At 38.4% G+C, this 20,900-nt stretch overlaps 1 protein-coding gene across 1 annotated transcript; it reads left to right on the top strand.

Moving 5' to 3' along the window:
* Positions 1-17: 17 nt before the first annotated feature.
* aimp1a (aminoacyl tRNA synthetase complex interacting multifunctional protein 1a) lies at positions 18-18,116 on the top strand. The gene is made up of 7 exons (XM_084715236.1): positions 18-150; positions 4,133-4,263; positions 5,103-5,216; positions 7,864-8,028; positions 11,719-11,927; positions 14,418-14,586; positions 17,808-18,116. Coding segments are annotated over exons 1-7 (957 nt in total). The 5' UTR covers positions 18-148; the 3' UTR covers positions 17,975-18,116.
* Positions 18,117-20,900: the final 2,784 nt, after the last annotated feature.

The raw sequence follows: 20,900 nt of genomic DNA, 5'->3' as shown, positions 1-20,900 counted from the left end.
AGATCTACTAACGGGGGCCTGAAACAGCCCCTCTGAGGCTAACAGCTAGCCGCCTGTCTGTCAGTTAGCTGATGTAATGTTAGCAGGACCAGCAGCTGTCAGCCCCTGGTGCTCCATGAAACGTGTTGGGGTTGCTGCTTAAGAGTTCATGTAAGTTTTTAAAGCCTCTGTGTTTATACATTATTGCTTTAATCAACATCAACGTCTATCCAGCCGTCTAGCTAGTACTGTTAGCTTATCCGTGCTAGATACACGAGAGTTAGCTTCAAGTCGAGTTGATCTTCCTTCCCGTTTTTTTGAAATAGCACTTCTGTGTGAGCTGACCCGGCTAATAGCTTACTGATTTAACTGACAGCGTTAACTTATGTTCAGTGCTCATTGTTGAGCAATCTAGAGCCAGTTCATTTCATTTTTGTGATTAACACTAACTACCTCAATATGAAATATGATTATTGTAGTTTGATTACTGTGAGTTGCAAATGATTACACAATTTTTCCATGTTTTGGTCTTTGCTTGTAGTAAGTGGGCTGCAGCCAATTATCACTTTCATTATCGATTAGCCTGCCAACTATATCACAATTATTTTTTAAATGTGTATTTTATCTTGCCAGCATCCCAACCCAAAACCTATTTTGGTGGTATTGAGGAAGTCATTCTACATGAATTAGACAAACTATGTAATAATACTGTAATAATACCTTAGACAATTTTGTTTTAAATTATTATCAATTAATTTGCTGTCAGTGATCCAATCCTTTCAGCGCTCTCCTAAATTCAGTACACTTGGGCAATGAGTATGAAATTAAAAAGTATCACACAGATGAGCACTTCTTGATATTAAAATGGCATTTTATCCAGTAAACATTTAACAGTTAATGTAAACAAGAGTGTAAAGCAGCCCCAATCATGAGAGTCTCACTATTACTGATTTGTCCTTAGGGCTGCAACTAAAGACAATTTTCACATCGATTAATCTGACAATTATTTTTACAGTTATAGTAGTCTACAAAATGTAGGAAATTGTGGGAAAATGCTCATAACATTTTAACAGACATCAGAGCCCAAAGTGACATGAAGATTTCTTGTTTTTAGAGACAGCCCATTATGATCATAATTATTGGCCTATCAAAGCTATATCGGTCTATATGGGTATCTGAACATATGTTGTGTAGTGTATAGTGTAATGCAGATTGTTTTCATTTGTTAACTTCATTGGCAGCATTTTATGTGCATTTAATCTTTTTTGTTCTTAATTCTGGTTTAATATATAAATATAGTTTGCTCTATTTGTGGTTTTCTTGTTTGTCTTATATTTACTTATAATTACTAGAAATACCAGTGAAACTTAACAGCTTCAGTTCCCTGTCATCATTTTGTACAAAAACATTTACTGTTGCACTGTAAAATATCCTGCCTCCATTACATATGTTTGGCACAATATTCACCACTTTTGAGGTATCATTGCAAAAAATGTCTGTTAATGTATATATTCTATGTTCTGTATATTATATTCTGTATAAAGAATATTGGCCGATGTATATTGATATCAGAATTTTTTTGCTCTCTAATATTGCTACCAGCATCGGCCTCAAATATCATCCAGTATTGGTTAGACCCTATTTCTTTTGTCCAACTAACATTTCAGAACCCAAAGACCCGTTAACTATCATCAGTGACCAAGAATAAGAGCAAATCTTCACATTTAATAATCTGGAACCAGCTAATGTTTGATATTTTTGCTTGAAAACTGACTTCAGCAATTAATTAATTATTTAAAAAGTTTGCAACTAATCTCCATTTGATCTGGTAAAACAAAAATCACTCACTGCAGCGCCATTTGTCAGGTCCCCAGCTGTTTTCAGTGCACACAGTAATTGGTGTTTGGGTTTTGTATCGTTGTCACTGTTTAACCTCGGGTCATTTACTCTGTGCTGCACTGAAGCTAATTCCATGAAATAGCATGTTAACATACCTTAAATAATGGCCAGCATGCTAGATTTGTAATCAAATCTACCAATATGTTGTTAAACACTCAGTTATTACATTTTTTTCACTCAGTTATGTGTAAATTTATTTTTCCATGTGCATTCTAAAAAAATAATTAAAGATCAAATCTGAGAAAGAAGAGCACATACAGAATCTCGGAGGAACCACTGACAGCGTCTGGTACTGACGACTACGCGTTTCATAGTTTCTTTTAAATTCAAATGTGTAGCTCCTCCTAATGCCTTCAGGTGGTGCTGGCATGCTGCACTGTCTTTTCATGTGTAAAGGTCTGGTTGGCAGACAGGTATGGAAGTGTCCTCCTGCAGTATATTTTTACTGTGGGAATGAAGCATGAAAAAAGGAAACACTTGAGTCCTGGTGGGTCCGCATACACACCAGCACCAAACCAGAGAGAGCTGGTGGTTAAAGCAACAGATTTAAAGATTTGATCCAAACCACCTGTGTAGCCTTTGTATTGCTGGGCAGTATTATCTTTGATATTTTAATTTGAAAATGGATGTAGACGTAAAATGTTTGTGTGATTGTATGAACTGCATGACTATGTCTATTTATAGGAGACTGATAAAAGTCAGATGTCTTCACCAGCTGTATAGCACAGGGGACAGCTGGAGCTAAATGTATACAGTTGTGAATCAGGAGATGAATCAAAGATATTTTGCTTTCCATACAGTGAAGACTTTAAAATTAGACATCCTGAAAGCTGGTGACAGCCCACGTCACTTTAGCATTGTTAACACATTTCCATTGGAACTCCAAAGCTGAAATGACCTCTTCATGTCTTCATGCTGTGGACCATACCTCAGCCCCAGGACCCATTTTCAGAGGTTATCCAAATGAGATCAGCCTTTTTGTGGCTCTTGCTATTACTCCACCACTGGTCCTGTTTAAATCAATTCAGTTTCTCTAAAAACAATGCTTTGATCCTTGATTTTATCAACTCCAGCTCTTTTGTGTTTCTAATTTCCTCATCCCCCAACATTTTGTTTTCATCTCGGGCCAGCTGTTGTTTTCCAGCGCCTCCCTGTAATATGTGTAAGAAGTTTTCTTCCCCATGCCTCAGCCTTGTAAAAATCCTTCTTTTCCTCTTCGAGAAGTAATTTGCCAAGCGCAACATGATAAAGAAACATTATACCAAACCCAAGCTGGTGTCCAGCTATATTTTATCTGAGTGGCCGATTCCTTTTGAACTTAATCTCCAACACTGAATGTACATAATGTTACTAAGAATGGTTTAAAGGATTAACTATCTGCATGTCACATCTTACCCCTTGTTACCATGAAACACAGATATAAACTCAGCCAAGAATGTGGCTTGCCAAAGTCCACTTGGAACATATCAAGACCATTTTGAGTTTTTTATACACTGAACTGTTTCAGGAGTTGCTGATTTATTGTCTCATATTTTTATGAAAATCAACACATGTTGTTCTGATTATCTCTCAACATGCCTTGTGGACAAAGGTTAGATTTTGTCACTTTGGGCAAAAAGACAAACTACATCAGTTGTGAAAATCCTGTTAGCACATGGTTTCTACCCACAGGGGCGCATATTAATGAGGAAAACGTTTCAGAATGTGATTGTCCTGTCAGGCATTTAGCAATATAGCATCCACAGTGCCTCCTGCTGTGTTTTCTGATGACGAGTTAAAACAAATATGATGATATGTTACACAAAAATAGGAAATCCCTGTGCCGTGTGATGCAGTCATACAGAACAGCTCTGCGACACATTTCCACCTTTGTGGGAAATGTAAAGTTTTTGTTGAGAGTCTGAGAGGAGTTGACTTTACTCTGTGGTCATTTTGGAGGCGGTAGTTTGTGGCGGCATTGTACTGGAATGCAAACCTTGTAACTCCAAACATTTATCTTTGTAGATGTTCAGCACTCTACTTTAGAATGCCAACTCTTTTTTTGACATTGCCAGTGTCACAAGTAAACTTGAGATAACATGTAATCGAGCAACTTTATACATTGCACATGCAAGTTTGATGCATAAACCTTTGTCTGCACTTAAAACAAAAGGAAATATACTTTATAAAACCTAGTCTAGGTGCCTAAAGATATTATATTTCATTTTGTAGTGTTGCTTGCTGAATGCTGATTTTTTTTTTTTTTTTTTGTCAGGTTTTTATCCCGCTCCTTTTTCAAGATGTCAGGTCACAATCCTTTGTTGAGGCTGGAGCAGCGAGCAGCCGAAGCTGACCAGATCATCGAGTACCTGAAACAACAAGTCCAGCTGCTGAAGGAGAAAGCCAGTAAGACACACACCCAGACACTACAACACTTCTATGTCACCTTACAAAAAAGTATATTTATGTTCATTGGAGACAGAGTGTTGAAATTTGGCTTGATAGGCTTCATTTCAAATTAAATGTTCGTGTCCTGTGTTGTGAGTAGTGAGGAGTGACATCATCATTTGGCTGAAGAGCTGCTTACATACATGATTCACAGTATCATAATTTAAAGCATGAAATCTCTGTAGCACTACTAGCAGTTTTATTAAACCTGAGGCCTCAGTTATGAGGAAGTGTACTTGTCATTCTGAAGATAATTTCCCATGTTATCTTTAAGTTTGACTCATAAAAAAGGGGGGCCAAATCAGCTAAATTAATCCCAAACACTTTAGGTGGGCTTGACTTAAAATTAATACATTTGTACATGAATGAATGCTGTATACATGTAACTTTCTCTATTATGACAAGAATTAAATAAACGATACCTGGGTAGAGTTTTGTCTTTAAGGATTTTAAAAAGTTAGCAGCAGCAGAGAGAGTTTCTAATTCTGTTGCAACTGCAAAAAAACTGCATTATCTTGTATGATACTAATATATTTAAATCAATCACCTGCACGCTGAGAAATATGGATTATTGCAAAAGGACAAAAAGAGAGAGTTTTTTACTGTAAAACTGCTTGTGACTATTTTTAAATCCAAAAACTGGATTAGTGGACAATTTCATGGCTAGAGTTTAATATTCATCATATTTTAGTCAATCGTGTGTTTGTGCTAGTTCAGAGGCAGTTCCTAAAATGTCCTTCGGGATATTGAAATTTCATTCCAGCGCTGAGAGGTAACAAGAATTTGCCTTTCCGCAGTCGTCCAGGCCAGTGTCAGAGAAGAGAAGAAACTGATGGTGGAGAACGCCAAATTGAAGAATGACATCGAGGAACTGAAAAAACAGCTGCTGGAAAAAGAGAAGAAGAGGGGAGGTATGTAGAGTTTGGTTCCCAGCATAGACTTCAATCACAGATCAAATGTTTGTTTTTCTTTAGAAAGACCTTGATGTTGTTACCCTTGATATGTAGTTATAGAAGTGGTTGTGTATGGCTGACTTAGGAACATTTGATGTGTCAGTTGTTGCTCATTAGAGCATTGTTTGGTTTGCACTATCAATGATAACATCTTGTGCATTCTCGCCTCAGCCCATTATAACCAGATCTTTTTTTTTGTTTTTATTATAAGCAACCATAGCGCTTCAAGAATCCCCATTAGAGTGATGGGGACAATATGTCTGTCAGCTATTGTGCGTCTGACATACGTTGACATTCAACGGCAAACAGCTCAGATCATTAACGCACATTTAATGTTTCCCAGAAAGACGCTTCAGGAATAAAGGGGCGACTGGAAGAAATAAGCAATTTAACCATATTCAAAATAGCTCAATATGTTAGTGTTGGAACTTTGAAGAAATGTGTTCCAATATACCCGAGACTATGTTTTTCCACACATTGTATCTAATTATGGTGTTTATTTTGGGGGTTTCTCTTCGATAGCTTTAAGGTGGCATAAAATAGCTTAATCAAAACATGGATAAATATGAAGCTCTTTGAAAGGAATTTCAAGCGGCTTTGCTGATTTGTTATTGGGATGAGAAAACTATTGAACGCAGCTTTAATAGCACTTTGAGAAAAACGACATTCTTGCAGCAAAGCGTCACTCGAAGTTCAGTGTCATATTTGACTCGACACCATTTTAACACTGAAAATCTTAAACTCTGCTGGGCCCGTTGGTGCTCATTCCAATCGTATCGTGCAGACGAGTGCGGTTCAAACCCACAGAGCTTATAGCTACATTGATTTGGTTTTGCTCATAAAATTGTTATAGCAAATATGATTGCAAATAGTTGTGTATTCACACACCAAGCATTCGTGAAGCAACATGAGCATTAATTCAATATCAGGTTTTTGCTCACGTGACAAATGAGAGTTCAATATTCAGTATTTTTTTTTTAAGCTCTGTTTTGGTCTCCACCAAGCCATGACTGAAATATCAGGCTGGTTAGCTGCTAAATGCTTCACTATGTTGACTAGTTGCTAATTGTGTCTGTGTTTGAATCATAAAATGAAACCAGTGAACTGTAAAGATCTCAGTTGACCTGAGGAGCACTGGTGTGTTTCATTTTATATAACTGGGCCTGTTCCTAATTATTATTTTTTAGTCAATCAATCTAAGGTTTTGAAATAAAAATCAAAAACGTGCATCATAAATATTTGAGTGTTTCATTCAATACTTGACCTCAAATTCAAAAGGATTGCCGTGACACATAGATTAACTTAATCACTGTTTTAACTCTTTCCCTGAACTGGATAATCAGTATTTTTACTTAAGTACTTGACTGAAAAATTAAAATGATTATGACTTAGATTTATTTCCTCCTGGAGGCTGTAACAACAGCCTGTAATGTCAGTCTAAGCAATTATCACTCTCAAACATTGCCTTTAAAGTAAGCGGGAAATATAAAACGGCCAAATAACAACATTGGACGACACGTGGTGTAAGATAACCATAACAGCAGGGGTACAGAAATTACTTATGAGGATGAAGAAACATTTAGAAAATAAAAGAAACATGTTCTACGTGTGACTGTAGATCATGTTCTGGTGGGGATGGTGCTGTCCTGCTATTGCTGCCATCTTGACAAAGCGCTCCAGTGCTTCCTCTTCAAGTGTTTCTGCGTAGCAGTTGTACTGCTGTGATCAGCCATTTCAAATTTACAGAGCTTACAGAGATTATTCATAGCCATTTACAGTAATTTATTGCTAATGAGAAAATTGATGAGTGCATCTAATTAGTACATCTAATGTTTCTAGAGATGCATGCATAAATTGTCCATATATCAAATCACATTGTTGCAGATGTCTTGTGCTTTAGTTTTATGGTGCACCAATAAAACCTCACTGTAGGTGCCATAAAGTGTGTGATATTGGCATATAGTGTGTAAAACGTTGGTTCTTAAAAACCTGAGGAGTAAACTTAAGGGGATGTAAAGAGTTTAAGAGGTCATTGTCTGTAATTCCAAGGTAAACCGGAAAGGTCCCGTTCTCAGGTCCTAACATAACATGGAATTAAGGTAATTAAAAGCATTATGGTGATGGTGGTGTGCCTGCAGACCGATGTTTGTCAGACACAGGTCCTGGATTTTGTAGGAATTCAAACATCAGGCGCCTTAAATGAAGGGTTATATTTTTTTCTGGAGAGTTTGTGTAGGACATTGTTCCCTGCTTTATAGCTCCCTTTCCGAGTCTCTATCCACTTGGACACTGTGATTTTCCCATCAAAACTGTTTGCACCAGGAGAGCAGTCCTCCCACTGGGTGTGTAAATAAAGCTCCCTCTGTGTCATTTCGTTGTATTGTGTTGATGCAACCAGCTCTGTGCGTGAAAAGGAACAACTAAGAAGTACTGTAGTGAACCTTTGTGTATTTGTTATGTAAATGATCTTTCTCAGCAGCTGCTGCACTCGTCTCTTCTCGTTCTTTTATCCAGCATTTGGGAAACTGCAGAGAATATCAGTTGTCGATCTACGATTTAATCATTTATTTTTTTACTGACCTTTCCTCCTGTGTCCGTCACGTAGTGCTCGACGTGGCCATGCCATCAGGTGACACCAGTGTTGAGTGCATTTCGAAGCCCACCCCTCCCAAACCCTCTGGACCAGCGCCCTCTGCCTCTCCTGCTGCTGCTGCTGTCCAGAGCCCCCCTCCCAAAGATGAGAATAAAAAGAAGAAGCCAGAGAAAAAAGGTAACTGCTGGAGTAAAAAAAAACTATGGCACGTTGCAGGGTTTTATTATGAATCCTTTGAAGTTTTCACATCCAATAAAACTGTTTTTAGGAGCTGAAATTAAGTCTGTTTAGGTATGTCACACAGCAACATTTGTGTTGTGTATTTCATTTTCAGTCTGTTTATAGGACCATATTAAATCTATAAAAGTGACAACTCACTTCAGTCTTCATCAACATTATGCTTTTTTTTTTATTACATTCATTCAACAGTTGGATAGATTCAGCGTTCTGTTCCTCAAGAGTCTGTTGACCTTCTCCAAACACGTTTTTCCATTTGAATTTCTAATATCAGGTGATAATGGATGAAAAGCAGCGATATCGTTTCCCTGACGGATCCAATATCTCTGGGCTTCACTTGGAGAATGTTTAATGAAGCTTCTTTTTAAATAGCTGTATGATTTCTAACATTTGGGACGAGGTGTCCTTGTCTGATGTCATGGGTAATTTAATCCCATTTGAGGGTCATTTAATGTTAATCTTCTGTGGATGTGCATCATTCTAGGACCTCATTATAAAAACAAAGTGTCCCTATGCATCAAATGTAATGGTGTTAAACTGTTGTTAAGTATATAATTCAAAACAGGAAACTCTCTGCATCAGAATTCCAATTAAAGTATCTAAAAAAAAAATTACAATGTCTAGAAAATATGAGACCTGTGTTATATATTTTGTTAAGTTGTGCATTACATTATCACAAATGCATCCAACAATGTTGACACTGAGAGAAATCTGTAGTCAATTCAAAGGAACTGTGAGTTTCTGTTCAGCCGCCGATTGCTTTAACTTACAGGAAAGAACAGGATGTGTTGGTTATGTCAGAGGAAGGAAGTGCAACTTAAACTTTAGTATATTGCCCCGTTCCCTTAACATGATTTGTACCTGAGTCAACTCAGATAGATTTTCATTGGCAATAATGGTGGTTTAACAAAGAAGACAACAACTCCCATGATTTCTCACTACTTCACAGTCTCATCAAAGTATGTCTTTTATTGTTACTATAATATGAGAGAGACCCTTAGGGGCAGAATTTACATACCATGCCTTTAAAGGTACTATACAACTTAAAAAATTAAACTGTCCCCAATTTTCATGGTTGCCTATCATAGCCTGTGGACCTTTTTTTTTAGAACTGGATTCCGCTAATGTCAGCAAATGACCAGCACCCGCCACTACACAAGATTTAATTTTATTTATCTGATCTATTAACATGATGCTAGTGAATTACTTTCAGTCTTGTGCTGGATGCTTACAATTTGCAACTCTAGTGCAGAGACCTTTTTATTTTGAAGTTACGGGTTTGTGGTCTGCTTTCCTCTCTTTCTGCTAATCCACTCTGCTATGTTTATACTGTCATTAGTGCTCGAAGATTCATGTAACACAATATCTCAATTTTCAGTCAGTGTTAAAGGAATACAGTGCAGGATTTTCCTACAAAACCAAAACAATGCACAGATTCTCAGTCCCTCTCAGTCATGACTTATGACCCACTGCAAGTGTGCGGTGGTGTCTGTAATTGTAATGACCCTGCCCTCTGCCTGTACCTTCTTATTTTCTCATTATTTTGTTGTGCTCGGGATTGCTTTACCAACCCAAAATGTTGGTATATGACATCCTGCGAATGAGACTCAACATTCTATCTTTCTGTCGCGTTTTCAAACACCAGTTGACAAATCCTTCTGATTTTACCCTGAAGTCTATTTATTGTGCGCCTGTAATGTCGGTGAAGACTTGTTTCAGTTAGTAACGTCGGCCTGTTTGGGAATTAGCTTTGCAAATTGTTCAGGCATGTCCACACTATTCAATGAAAGGCCATGTGGCTGCGGGTTTTTCGTTCCTAGCAAGCCGAAGCACACCAGGCCCGACTCATTTAATCAACTGATTTCAGTCTTCAAACAGCTGATTAGTCAAGTCGTGTGTGCTGTTGGTTGGTTGGAGCAAAAAACTTGCAGCCACTCAGCCCTTTGTGGAATAGTTTGCACATGCCTGTAAGATATATCTAGCTAGTCTATCTAGCTTGTCCTGTACAGGTATATATACAGTTTCAGAGTTCCAATCCCTGACAAGTTATTTACCTAATATATGAGCACTCATTTCACATAAGCACCCCCCGACCCCACCCTGTTGCCCATTCATCCCTTTAAGCCAGAGGTTGGCAACTTTTAATATCAGAAGAGCCATTTTTTTTCCAAAAAGGGGAAATAAAAATCTGTCTGGAGTTGAAACTCTTTTCCACAGAGCATTTTTTTATTTAATTTTATTTATTTATTTTGATTTGGGATCCATAGCTAGCCGAGGGAGACTTAAGATTAGTCATTGGCAAAAAAAAAGAAGAAAGAAGAAGCAGGAGTAAAAAGAACCATCTTTTACTCCCATTTAATTTTTTTGTCAAAGCCACATGGAGCCACTGGAGAGCGAAAGAGTCACATGCAGCTCCAGAGCCGCAGGTTGCAGACCACTGGTTTACAGGGGATATTTAGTTTTGTTTGAGCTCTAAGCTATGTGGACTAATTAGGAGAATTGTCAGACACTGAGAAATGAGTGCTGAAAAATGAATGATTAGCACTGGATGTGTTTATGGGGTTATAATTTAGAAAAGGGAAGAAATGAGCTTTAAGACACTGACAATTTCATTGGTCTGTTTGGCATTTCCTCCATCCAGATGTTAGGGAGCTGTTAATGAGTGATACCACTCCCTCTCAATAAGCTGTTGATCATGTTAAATTCTTCATTACTTCTCGCTTTAATGTTCTCACCTCATCCAAACAGTCATCACTTGTTAGCCCACAGACCTACGTGTAACCTTGGTGTAGTCCTGGTCATGTTACGTCGCTGCGCTGTCATCGCTGCCGAGCGTTGATTACACGGGGGAGAAATGTCGAATATCAAAGGCCAGGGTTGGAATTCATATTCTTCAGAGCTGGTGTGGGCTCAGAGGAATGATTAAAGACTGTGTGTTCATTTGATCAGTGCAACCCGCTGGAATGAATGTGTGTAAGCAAAGCAGGCGAGTGAAAGGTACTTTGTCTCTCGGGAGGAAGCATCTGCTATTCCGCTATGTTACTGAGTCATGTAGCAGCCACCTCCAGCCAAGAGCGGGTATTGGTATTGTCATTTAGTCAAAGTGCGTACCCCCACATTTCTGGAAAGAGGTGAAAAAGTAATTTTCATTTCCTTAATTTTTTATTTACTTAAGGATCACTTGAAACGCATGCAACCCCGGGGCCTGACATTGGTGGGCTTTGTTTTCATTTACAGGAGGAAATTAAATCAGATTCCAGACGGATGCCCAGTATTGTTTCAACTATGATTTGTTTTTTAGAATTTCCCTCAGCAACATACCAGTTGGTTGAAATATTCTCAGTGCTTTAAAAAAAAAAACATTTCCTATAATATCACGCACATTTGGTATAATAGCATGAAAACTCTCACAGATGCCTTCAGCAAGCTGTCCCTTAATACGATGATGGATAGCTACTGTCTGACTTTCTGTGTTGAGAATTCACCCGACCAAAATTCCAACTCCCAACCAATTTTTCATTTCAGGCTGTAATGAAATAGCACAAATTAGGTGCAAAGAAATGTTAAAATGATTTTAGGTTGCAATGTGAAGCGTGTAGTATAACAGCATTTTCCCTTCTTTTATGCCAGGAGGGGAGAAAGCGGAGAAGAAGCAGGCAGCCCCCAGCCAAGAAGAAGCCAAGGTGGACGTGTCTCGTCTGGACCTGCGTGTCGGACGCATAATCACAGCAGAGAAGCACCCAGATGCCGACAGTCTCTATGTGGAGCAGGTTGATGTGGGAGAGACTTCTCCAAGGACAGTTGTCAGCGGGCTGGTCAACCACATACCTCTGGACCAGGTACAGTACAACCTGCACACACTCTGTTGCTAGTTTATTATATACACCTAGCTAAAACAATCTTAATACATAAGCCCTGCTTTAAATCGTACCTTCATGAAGTTTCAGTTACATTATTCCAGAGTCCCGCCTACCAGAGAATCCACAAAAAAAGTAGCATCACAGCTAAAGTATATATTTATATAAATTCACAGGCATGGGTAAAATTTAGGAAAATGTGGATGGGCAACAGGTGAGAACAAACATGTTTTGTTTGTTTGTTTTTTTCTTCTTCTGGAAAAGTGTGAAACAGACTCCTAATCTCACATCCAGCCAAAGAGTGAAATGGCGCTGATCCACCGGTGATGTAGACAAGCTGTTAGCAGCCAGTACATTAAAGTGGATGTTATAAAAGCAAAAATAGCCAGTGGTGAATACCGAATTGTGAACAATACATCATCGAAGGCCAAGTCTGACATTTGAAATTTAGTGAGATCAGAGACTGACAGAAACGCTGTCAGTGGCTTTGCTATTGAAAAAGTGCTAAGTAGCTTTTGATATTGAGCAGTGTTGAGTGTTGGGTCAGGGAACTTTGTCATGCGATTTATTGACGACGACACAAGAATGTCCCAGATTATATGCAGTTATGAACACACATTTACTGATTTAGCTTGTTTAGCCTGTTTCCGAGGTTGAAAATAAAGCGATAATATATGATCGCTGAATTTCTTACTAGGCTTCAGATTGGCAAAATCAGTAGCAGTCAGTATGCTGGCCTGCTACAGTATCTGTGAGTGAGGAAGATGCAGGCTTCAATATAAATGAGAATTTCATATTCTTGCAGATTTATTATCTATTTGAGAGGTTTTTTTTTTCACTAGACACACAAGCAGAGCAGTTTGTATAAGTATGAATACATTAATGGCCACTAGGGCCATAATAATGATTTATTAGTGCATTTAAGGTGACTTCTTAGCTAAATTCTGTGGTCTTTATTTTTGCTTTCACATTTATTTACCTATTTATGATTTGCTCCTGGAGGAAATTTGTTTGTAGAATTTAATTATGCTAAAAATATCTTCTTTTTTTTTTCATAGTTGTGGAGCTGGGAGCCTCTGAATTCTACATCCAGACAGTGCATATCATTTAAATGGAACCATACGCCTGCTGAAATCATGTTTAACAAACACTGACCGAAGTTATTATATCTAAGACAAGATACTTGGAACTGACAACAGTTTTTCCATGCACACAGGCAAATATTAAACATTAGCTTTTTAAAACGGTTGGCACTGTTGCAGTAATTTGTGGCACAGCCTTTCATTGCTCTCTAACTGCAGTTAGAAAGGCCAAACTATTTTGTGTGTCTGATCAAGAATCAAGTTTTACTTCACTCTCTTGTTAACTGTCTTATTCATATGAGCTGTTATCTATTTCTGTTTAGCATGCAGGAGTGAAACATCTGAAGAAATGCGTTACGGGTTTTATGGCAGCACACTTGGGTGCATGTTGTACTGGGATAAATAAGGCATTACTCAGAAATACGAGTCTGAGACAGGCTAATCATAAAGTAACTGTTAAGACAAGTATCTACGTTGTACATAAAATATTACTCAAGTCAGACGGTTTGTTTTGTAAATACTATTCCAGAACATTCACACAAAACTGCTTAGATCTAAAAAAAAAAAAATGAAAACTTCCACCAAAATCCTGTCAAAGCAGCATTAGTAATTTTAGATTTATGAAGCAATTTCTTAAAAGATGTCCCTCAAAAAAAGTTATGATTTTATTCTGAGATCTGGTATACATCATCTCGTGGAATGCTGGATTTCTCCTTTTCTCAGCTTTTGGCAGAAACTCCTTCTTGTCTTCTTTTGAATTTTGGTAAGCCACAGAGGTCTCCAGGCTCGAGTTTAAAGTTTTCCTGTTTGCTCCCTTTGGTTTATGAAATGAGGCAAACAAACCATAAACCTCGGACACAGTCATTTTAAATTAATTCATTGGACTTGGCAATATTGTTTATATTGAAGTCTGAAGTTTTCTATCATCTGTCCCAAACAGACCACATATGTTGATGGTGTTTTTTTGACTTAAGGGTACTACAAGGAGTTTTTAACTTGTTATTAAACAGTCTTAATTTATTGCTGATGCCTCCCTATATCCTTCATATGCAAACAAGACCATCAATGGGAACATTGGATATTTCTATATTCAGTTGTAGTTATTCTAAATGCCTTCCACCAGATCGGATTCTCCTTAAAATCAGCATGCCATTCGGAAAAGCTCATGTTTACATTTTCTGAGGCAAAGTAATTTTATTTTTGATATTATATTTTGTGGTCATGGCAATAGAAACACCACTGCTTTTGTCCACAGCGGCCTCCAAAATCAACACAATATGAAAGTTCCTTGTGGCCACTTTAAGTAAAATGGGTATCATTTGGTTTTATTTTCTATTGTCTGCTACATATGGTCTGTAAAAATGTATTTCATCTTCTGTCCCCCATGCAGATGCAGAACCGCATGGCAGTCCTGATGTGTAACCTAAAGCCAGCCAAGATGAGAGGAGTGGTGTCTCAGGCTATGGTCATGTGTGCCAGCTCGCCAGACAAGGTCGAAATCCTCGACCCCCCAAGTGGAGCAGTACCAGGGGACAGAATCACCTTCCAGGGCTTCCCAGGTACCATCATCTATTTACTGTACCTTGAAAAACAGATCAGTCATTAGTAGGTGTGGAAATCACAAGTTTCACATCAGTGCGATATTATATTGATTCTTTGGATGATACAGTATTTGCTGATATCACAAAGTCGACCACGATTCGATTCAATTTATGGGTCTGCGATCGATATCAGCCTGTATCATACGTCCACTTACACTTATGTCACCTCACAAAAATCAACTCAATTACGCTTCAAAAATTTTATGACTGAATTCTTTAGGAGTTTTGTAACACGGACATGCCATGGGAATTAAAAATGACGATGTGGGTGAATATTTTCACTCTGCGTTGATAATATCGATCATTGAATATAGAATCAATCTATCGATCCAGATTTATGCATCATTAGTAAATATCTTATATGTAGAGCTGTGTCGAAACATTGAAAACTTTGATCATGATGTCGACATTCAAATTCAACATTCAACTGTTTTTTTTTTCACATCTATTCATTCTGTTGAAACCTGGTTACCTATTAAAGCTGCACTAATTATTAGTTTTAAACTGATTGTTGAATAAGATTCCAGTGGTCGCTGTGTAGGATTGTTTTGTTGACTCGTGTGAGAAACATTTCCCACAACCCCAGAGTGTTGTAAAGTTAAAAAGTCAAAATTTATTAAAAAAAAAAAAAAGATAACTGTAATCATTTCCAAAATTCACAACGTGTTTTTATCCAAGAAATTATTCAGTTTCAGTCCATACTTTTGAGGAATTTAGCCTTTCAAAAACATTTTCACTTCAGTGAAAGGATTGTTTTCTCTTCTGCTTGCCAAACACAAATAGAGGTGCATACCTGTATTCACAGGGCAGTCTAGCAACAATAAACGATTTCATTAAATCTAGTTGATTTAATAAAAAGGATTCATTTAAACTGATTAATCAATTTTCTCCAATTGAGGATTTTGTTTGAGGATGTTTTTAGGGTGATGAATTCTTATATATGATGAAAAACATTCAAAGCTTCATTCAAAAGCCTCAACAGAAGCTTTGAATGTAAAGCGGTGTCAGTGAGTATAGTCCTACTTAAATATTAGAATCATATCCAAACAGACATTAGAAATGTTTCCTTACCACCCAGTGTCATTGATGAAGCCAACTGAAAGAAATTTCCCAGCCTAGTTTCCACAAAATGCCTCTGACTTTAGGTAATGAACAGTGTCGTTGAAGGCTCTTGCTGCCAGAAACAACACAGCAGTTTCCACATTCGTTCCACTGAAGACACCAATCATGATGCGTTCTCAGACCCCACTGAAAGCTCTCATTAGAAGACTCCTCGGTTCTGTTTGGTGGTGGCTAAATGGCCTGTGACTGCTGATTTGACAGACTAATCAACGCTCTTTGCTTGGAATGTAACCAACTCAGAAAGATGAGTGCCTAACTGCCCTGTTAAGTTCAACTAATATTAATGAGCTTGGGAAAAAAAGGAACATGTGAACCCAATTCCTATTAATTAACACATTAACCTGAGGTTATAAGAGGCGAGTTCCCTCCTATGAAGTATTAGAAACACAGTCTCTAATGACTGTGGCCTAAAACGGTAGTTTTCAAACCAAAGACAAATAGAATATTTTAAGCATAATCACATTTTTTGGAAGTTGGAAGAATGTCTTTTTGATTATTGTAATTTATGGTGATCTTCGCTTCATCATTTATTGTCTGTGAAGACTTAATTATGTTCAAACCTAAAAAAGTACCCAGAGAGGATTTCTTAAGACAAAACCCTTTTAATTTGAAGGACCATGGTCTAATGTGTATATATATATATATTGTGGGGTTTCTTAACATGAAGAAGTTTGGGAAGCCCTGGACTAAAATCAAAGACCGCCACCAACAGGCCAGTGTGGTTATGATTTAAGTCTCTCTGGCTCTGAAACTCAAAGCTGAATATCGGTGGTGAGAAGAGGATTGCTCTTGTTATTCATCCATTCTTTTGAGAACAATAACCTAAATGGGAGCTCCCTGTGGGGAAAAAAAAAAAGTGAAGACGAGGATATGATGTAGGTGGATCTGTGGTCACCAGAGCCCAGCTGCATCAGCCAAGGCTTTCATCCCCGCTGTACACATGTCCCAGCCGTGCTAAAAGCTGTTTGATTCATGAGGGATCCCTTTGGCCAGAATCATTTTTATGGATACGACATTAAAGAGTCCTATTCGAACCATCCTCTGAAAACATGGCTCGCCAGAGAACAGAAGGAGCGGAGGGATGGAGCAAAGGCGGGATTCGCGGATGGTTTGTTGTGGTGTTGAGTTCTTGTTTGTTTAAAACAGTACAGTAAAAACAGGCTGTTTCTGCAAAACAAATAATGGAAAATAAGAGGTGAAAGAAGTTTGTCTAGTTTGCTAGTTTCCCGCTTTTCTCCCATAGCACAGATTCAATTACAGCTAATCCATGGCTGGTGTGAGTACATGGCTGTAATTGCCTTCATTTCCCCAACTAATGGGGCCCAGTACTTCTGCTTGAAGTTAAGAATGTGTGCAAGTTGCTCATCAAAACCTCTTTCACGCTTCTGATCAAAACTGATTGTTGCCACTCTCGGGTTGTAAACCGGCAGAAATGGCAGCCTTGGGAAATGAAACACATTTGTGTCCTCATACATGTAGAGAAGGAAAAGTTGACACCAGACAGAAGCCAGCCAGTACCGGCTCTGATTTTTGATGAATGCCAAGCGACATCAAAAAACAAAGGCATCGTGAAACGAGACTCTCCCTTAATTGTTTTCCCTGGATGTGTATTTTGATTCTGAGAAGTTCCGTTTAGATGTTTTGAATTATGGCGAAGAACAACTGGCAGTTGTAAAAAGCCAATGCTCTAATAGAACATGATAGACTAGTCAGGCTATTCACAATTCAAGTGGGAGGAATAAAATTAGAATTGGCCTGATAAATCAAGAATATAACAGTTGGTCATTTGCTCACAATTTGTTTTGGCTTCAGCTTGTTATACAGATTGTATCAGTGTATGCTGAATATGAAAAATCCATGACGGAAAGTTGAAAGTCATCTATCAATTTGTCTAGCAAGAATATATCAAAACAGTGTTTCAGTAGGTTATCCAAGGACATGACATATCACAAGAAGCTCATAAAACTTTGGTCCTGCGTTCATAAATCCTGTGTGTGTGTTTTCCGAGCAGAGAACCGAAGAGTTTCTAATGTTTCAAACTGACTCCTTGATTGCAGGTGAACCAGACAAAGAGCTGAACCCCAAGAAGAAGGTGTGGGAGCAGGTTCAGCCAGACCTCCGCACGGACGGCCAGTGTGTTGCGACCTACAAGGGAGCTGCCTTTGAAGTCGCCGGCAAGGGAGTGTGTAAAGCTCAGACCATGAGCAACAGTGGAATCAAATAAATTAACAGAGGCTGCTTGAAATAGCTCAGTGTTTACTTGGCAACCATCAACAGTGACAGCAATGATTCTGTTCAGAAACAGGATGAAGATGAATGCAAGGAAATGCTTTGAAGATGTTCAATAAAGGGATTTGAAAATTATATATCCTATGTGTGGCCTAAGAATCTGTCTGATTACGATCTGTTCTTTTTATTCCTCTGTGCCGACAACAGCTGCAGCCAGAGGCATTATGTTTTGAGTTTTCCATCTGTCCATCTGTACGTAGGTCCACTATTAGTCTCTCAAGAGCGCCTTGAGGAAATTCCATCAAACTCAGCATAAACATTCACCTAGACTCAAGGATGAACTGGTTAGATTTTAGTGGTCAAAGGTCTCTGTAACCTCACGCCTGTCCCATCCCCGTAATTTCATTACATCTGGCACAAACGTCCAGTTGTACTCGAGGATTTGTCTGTCTGAGGTCACTGTCAATTCACATCTGTTTCATTCTCGTGAACATGACGTCTCAGGAACATCTAGAGGGGATTTTTTCAAACTCTGTACAAGCATCCACTTGGACTCAAGGATTGATGAAAGGTAAAGGTCACAGTGACCTCACAAAAAACGGTTTGGCCATAACTCAAGATTTCTTATACTAATAATGACAAATATCACAAATGCCTAAACTGATCAAGTAATGAAGTGATGACATGTTAAATCCTAAAGGTCAACGATCAACTTCACTGTGACATAATTTTCAGCTCTCTATTACTCCTCTGTTAAAAAAATTAAATAAAATAAAAAATAAAGTGAAGACAGCCTGTTTCTCAGTGGAAATTATTCACTGGAATCATACACATCAATATACTTGGAGCATTAGCTTCCATTTTGCCAAAAATACACTGAATATCTTATATTAAATTCCTTCTTGACCACATATGAGTCTGGACAGACGTGGATATAAATGGCAGCTTGACTGGTTGGCGGATACATACAACAACGAGGCAGTAATTCAAACTCTGCTATGATTTGGCTCTACACAAATAAAACTGACTTGACTTGACCTCTAAAATATAAACAGTCATGGTCCATAAAGTTAAGTTAATCAATACAACTGTGTTTCTGCTTTAATTCACTAACTTTGTCTCTTCTCCTGAGGCGCATTAGCTTGATTGTGCTTTGATTTTGAGGTTATAACTTTAAAGTACTAACTGCACTGGACTTGAGCGGGCACCACTGGTTTCTACTTCATCTAGTTTTGGGCATTTTAATGAGCAGGAGATGAAACAGGGATGTTATACTACAAAGCCCAACAAAAACAGATCGGGTTCTCAAGTTCTTTGCTGGGGCTATTTAGATGGTACTCAGCTCTCCAATCTCCTGGCCCACTGTCAGTCTCTCAATCTTGGCCCTGTGATGCCAGTGCCATGTGCTTTATTTTATTGTCTCCTTGAAAGAAAAAGTCTGCCAACCTCCGGAAGTATCGGACTACACAGAAGAAACAGACAGAGAGCTGTGCACCAGAGCCTCTAATGTTACATCAACCGTAATTAAGGCCATCCACTCTACAAAAACATCTGTCATGGGTCAAAGCCGTCCGGTGCACACAACTGGGGTTTACTGCTTGTGCCCTATTCTCAAGCGCTCAGAAGTTTTGGCGTATTCTCCGGTGCTCATCTTCGACTGCACAGTTCTGAGATCTGTTTTGCTATGAGGTTACTAAGTGATTAAAAAACAGTAATTTATTGTGACAGAATATACACAACTTTTTAGATATGTTTTTAAATAAGAAGTACCTCACTGGAGGGCTTGTAACTTTCAAACTTACACATGTTCATTTAGCAGACTGCACTCCTGTCTCCACATTGGGGAGCTGTTCAGTCATCGTCAGGTCAGCTCTAAACATCCCAAAGTGTGCCGCCCACAGGACAGCAGTGCTGAAAAATAACTGTGGAAACTTGTGTCAGAGCACAGCGCTAAAAAAAATGGTGGAGATAAGTCTGGCTATGCAAAATTAGTGCTACACAGTGAATATTAAATCTTTAAAATAGAAAATACAATTCGTGTGAAATGTAGTAAATATTTTGCTGTGCTCAGGACGTTTCAGGACTTCAGCCTCCTCCTCTGCTCGCTGTCTGTGAGAGCTGCAGAGAGAGATTCACGAACACGCAGGCAGAGCAGACTGAGGATCCCTTTAGCTTTTACACAAAGTCCAGCATTGTGTAGAGGTGTGTGCACATTTATTTGTGCTTTAGAACCTGAAACCATAAGAAAATAATGTTTTCTTTCTCTGTTTCACTGTTTTGTTCTCACTAACTCTGCTTCCCCTTCTCACTTTTTATGTCTCCTTCTCCTCTCTCTCATTTGTTGAGCTGGGCTGAATGAAAAAAAAAACAACTTAGATTTAGAAGGATTTACATTTAGTGTTGTGAATGGATGGTACAGTATGGACTCGAACTGCAGTTTGGAAATTCCTGGTATCACCTGGCTGCAAAAAGAAGATATTGTCTGGGCCTGGTTTGCTTCCTACTTAACATCAGTGACTCTGTCATTATTATTTTTTCTGATGTACATTGATGACACAAACACTTTAGTTGCAGCACACAAACTTTCTCCAACTCGTGCTTGAATACCTGTCCATTAGACCGTGTCCTGTAGTGGTTATATGTTTTTAAATGACTTAATCTGACCCTTACACACCTCAAGTAAAAATATCTGTTTAGAGATCTTTGATGAGGAAAACCTTTTATTTTGGTTTAGATGACATAGGCAGCTCTAGTAAGTGGCCTCCACTGAAGCGTATTCTCACCTAAACCACAGTGTTCTTTCTGGGTTTTCTGCGACCACAAGGAGTGTTGCAACCTGAGAGAAAACTCACTCCAGGATATTTTGAGTCAGACGTTTGCAGACCACACGTTTCCTAATTGAATTTTCAGCTGCAACTGGT

The sequence above is a fragment of the Lutjanus erythropterus genome, chromosome 3 (assembly GCF_056507025.1).
Source record: "Lutjanus erythropterus isolate fLutEry1 chromosome 3, fLutEry1.hap2, whole genome shotgun sequence".
NCBI lineage: Eukaryota > Metazoa > Chordata > Actinopteri > Lutjaniformes > Lutjanidae > Lutjanus > Lutjanus erythropterus.
The sequence above is the reverse complement of the archived record's forward strand: the minus strand, read 5'-3'. Positions and strand labels throughout refer to the sequence as shown.

Coding starts and splice junctions, on each gene's coding strand:
- aimp1a (XM_084715236.1), top strand. Junction 4,264..5,102: donor GCTGCTGAAGGAGAAAGCCA/GTAAGACACACA, acceptor GCCTTTCCGCAG/TCGTCCAGGCCAGTGTCAGA. Junction 11,928..14,417: donor ACCACATACCTCTGGACCAG/GTACAGTACAAC, acceptor TCCCCCATGCAG/ATGCAGAACCGCATGGCAGT.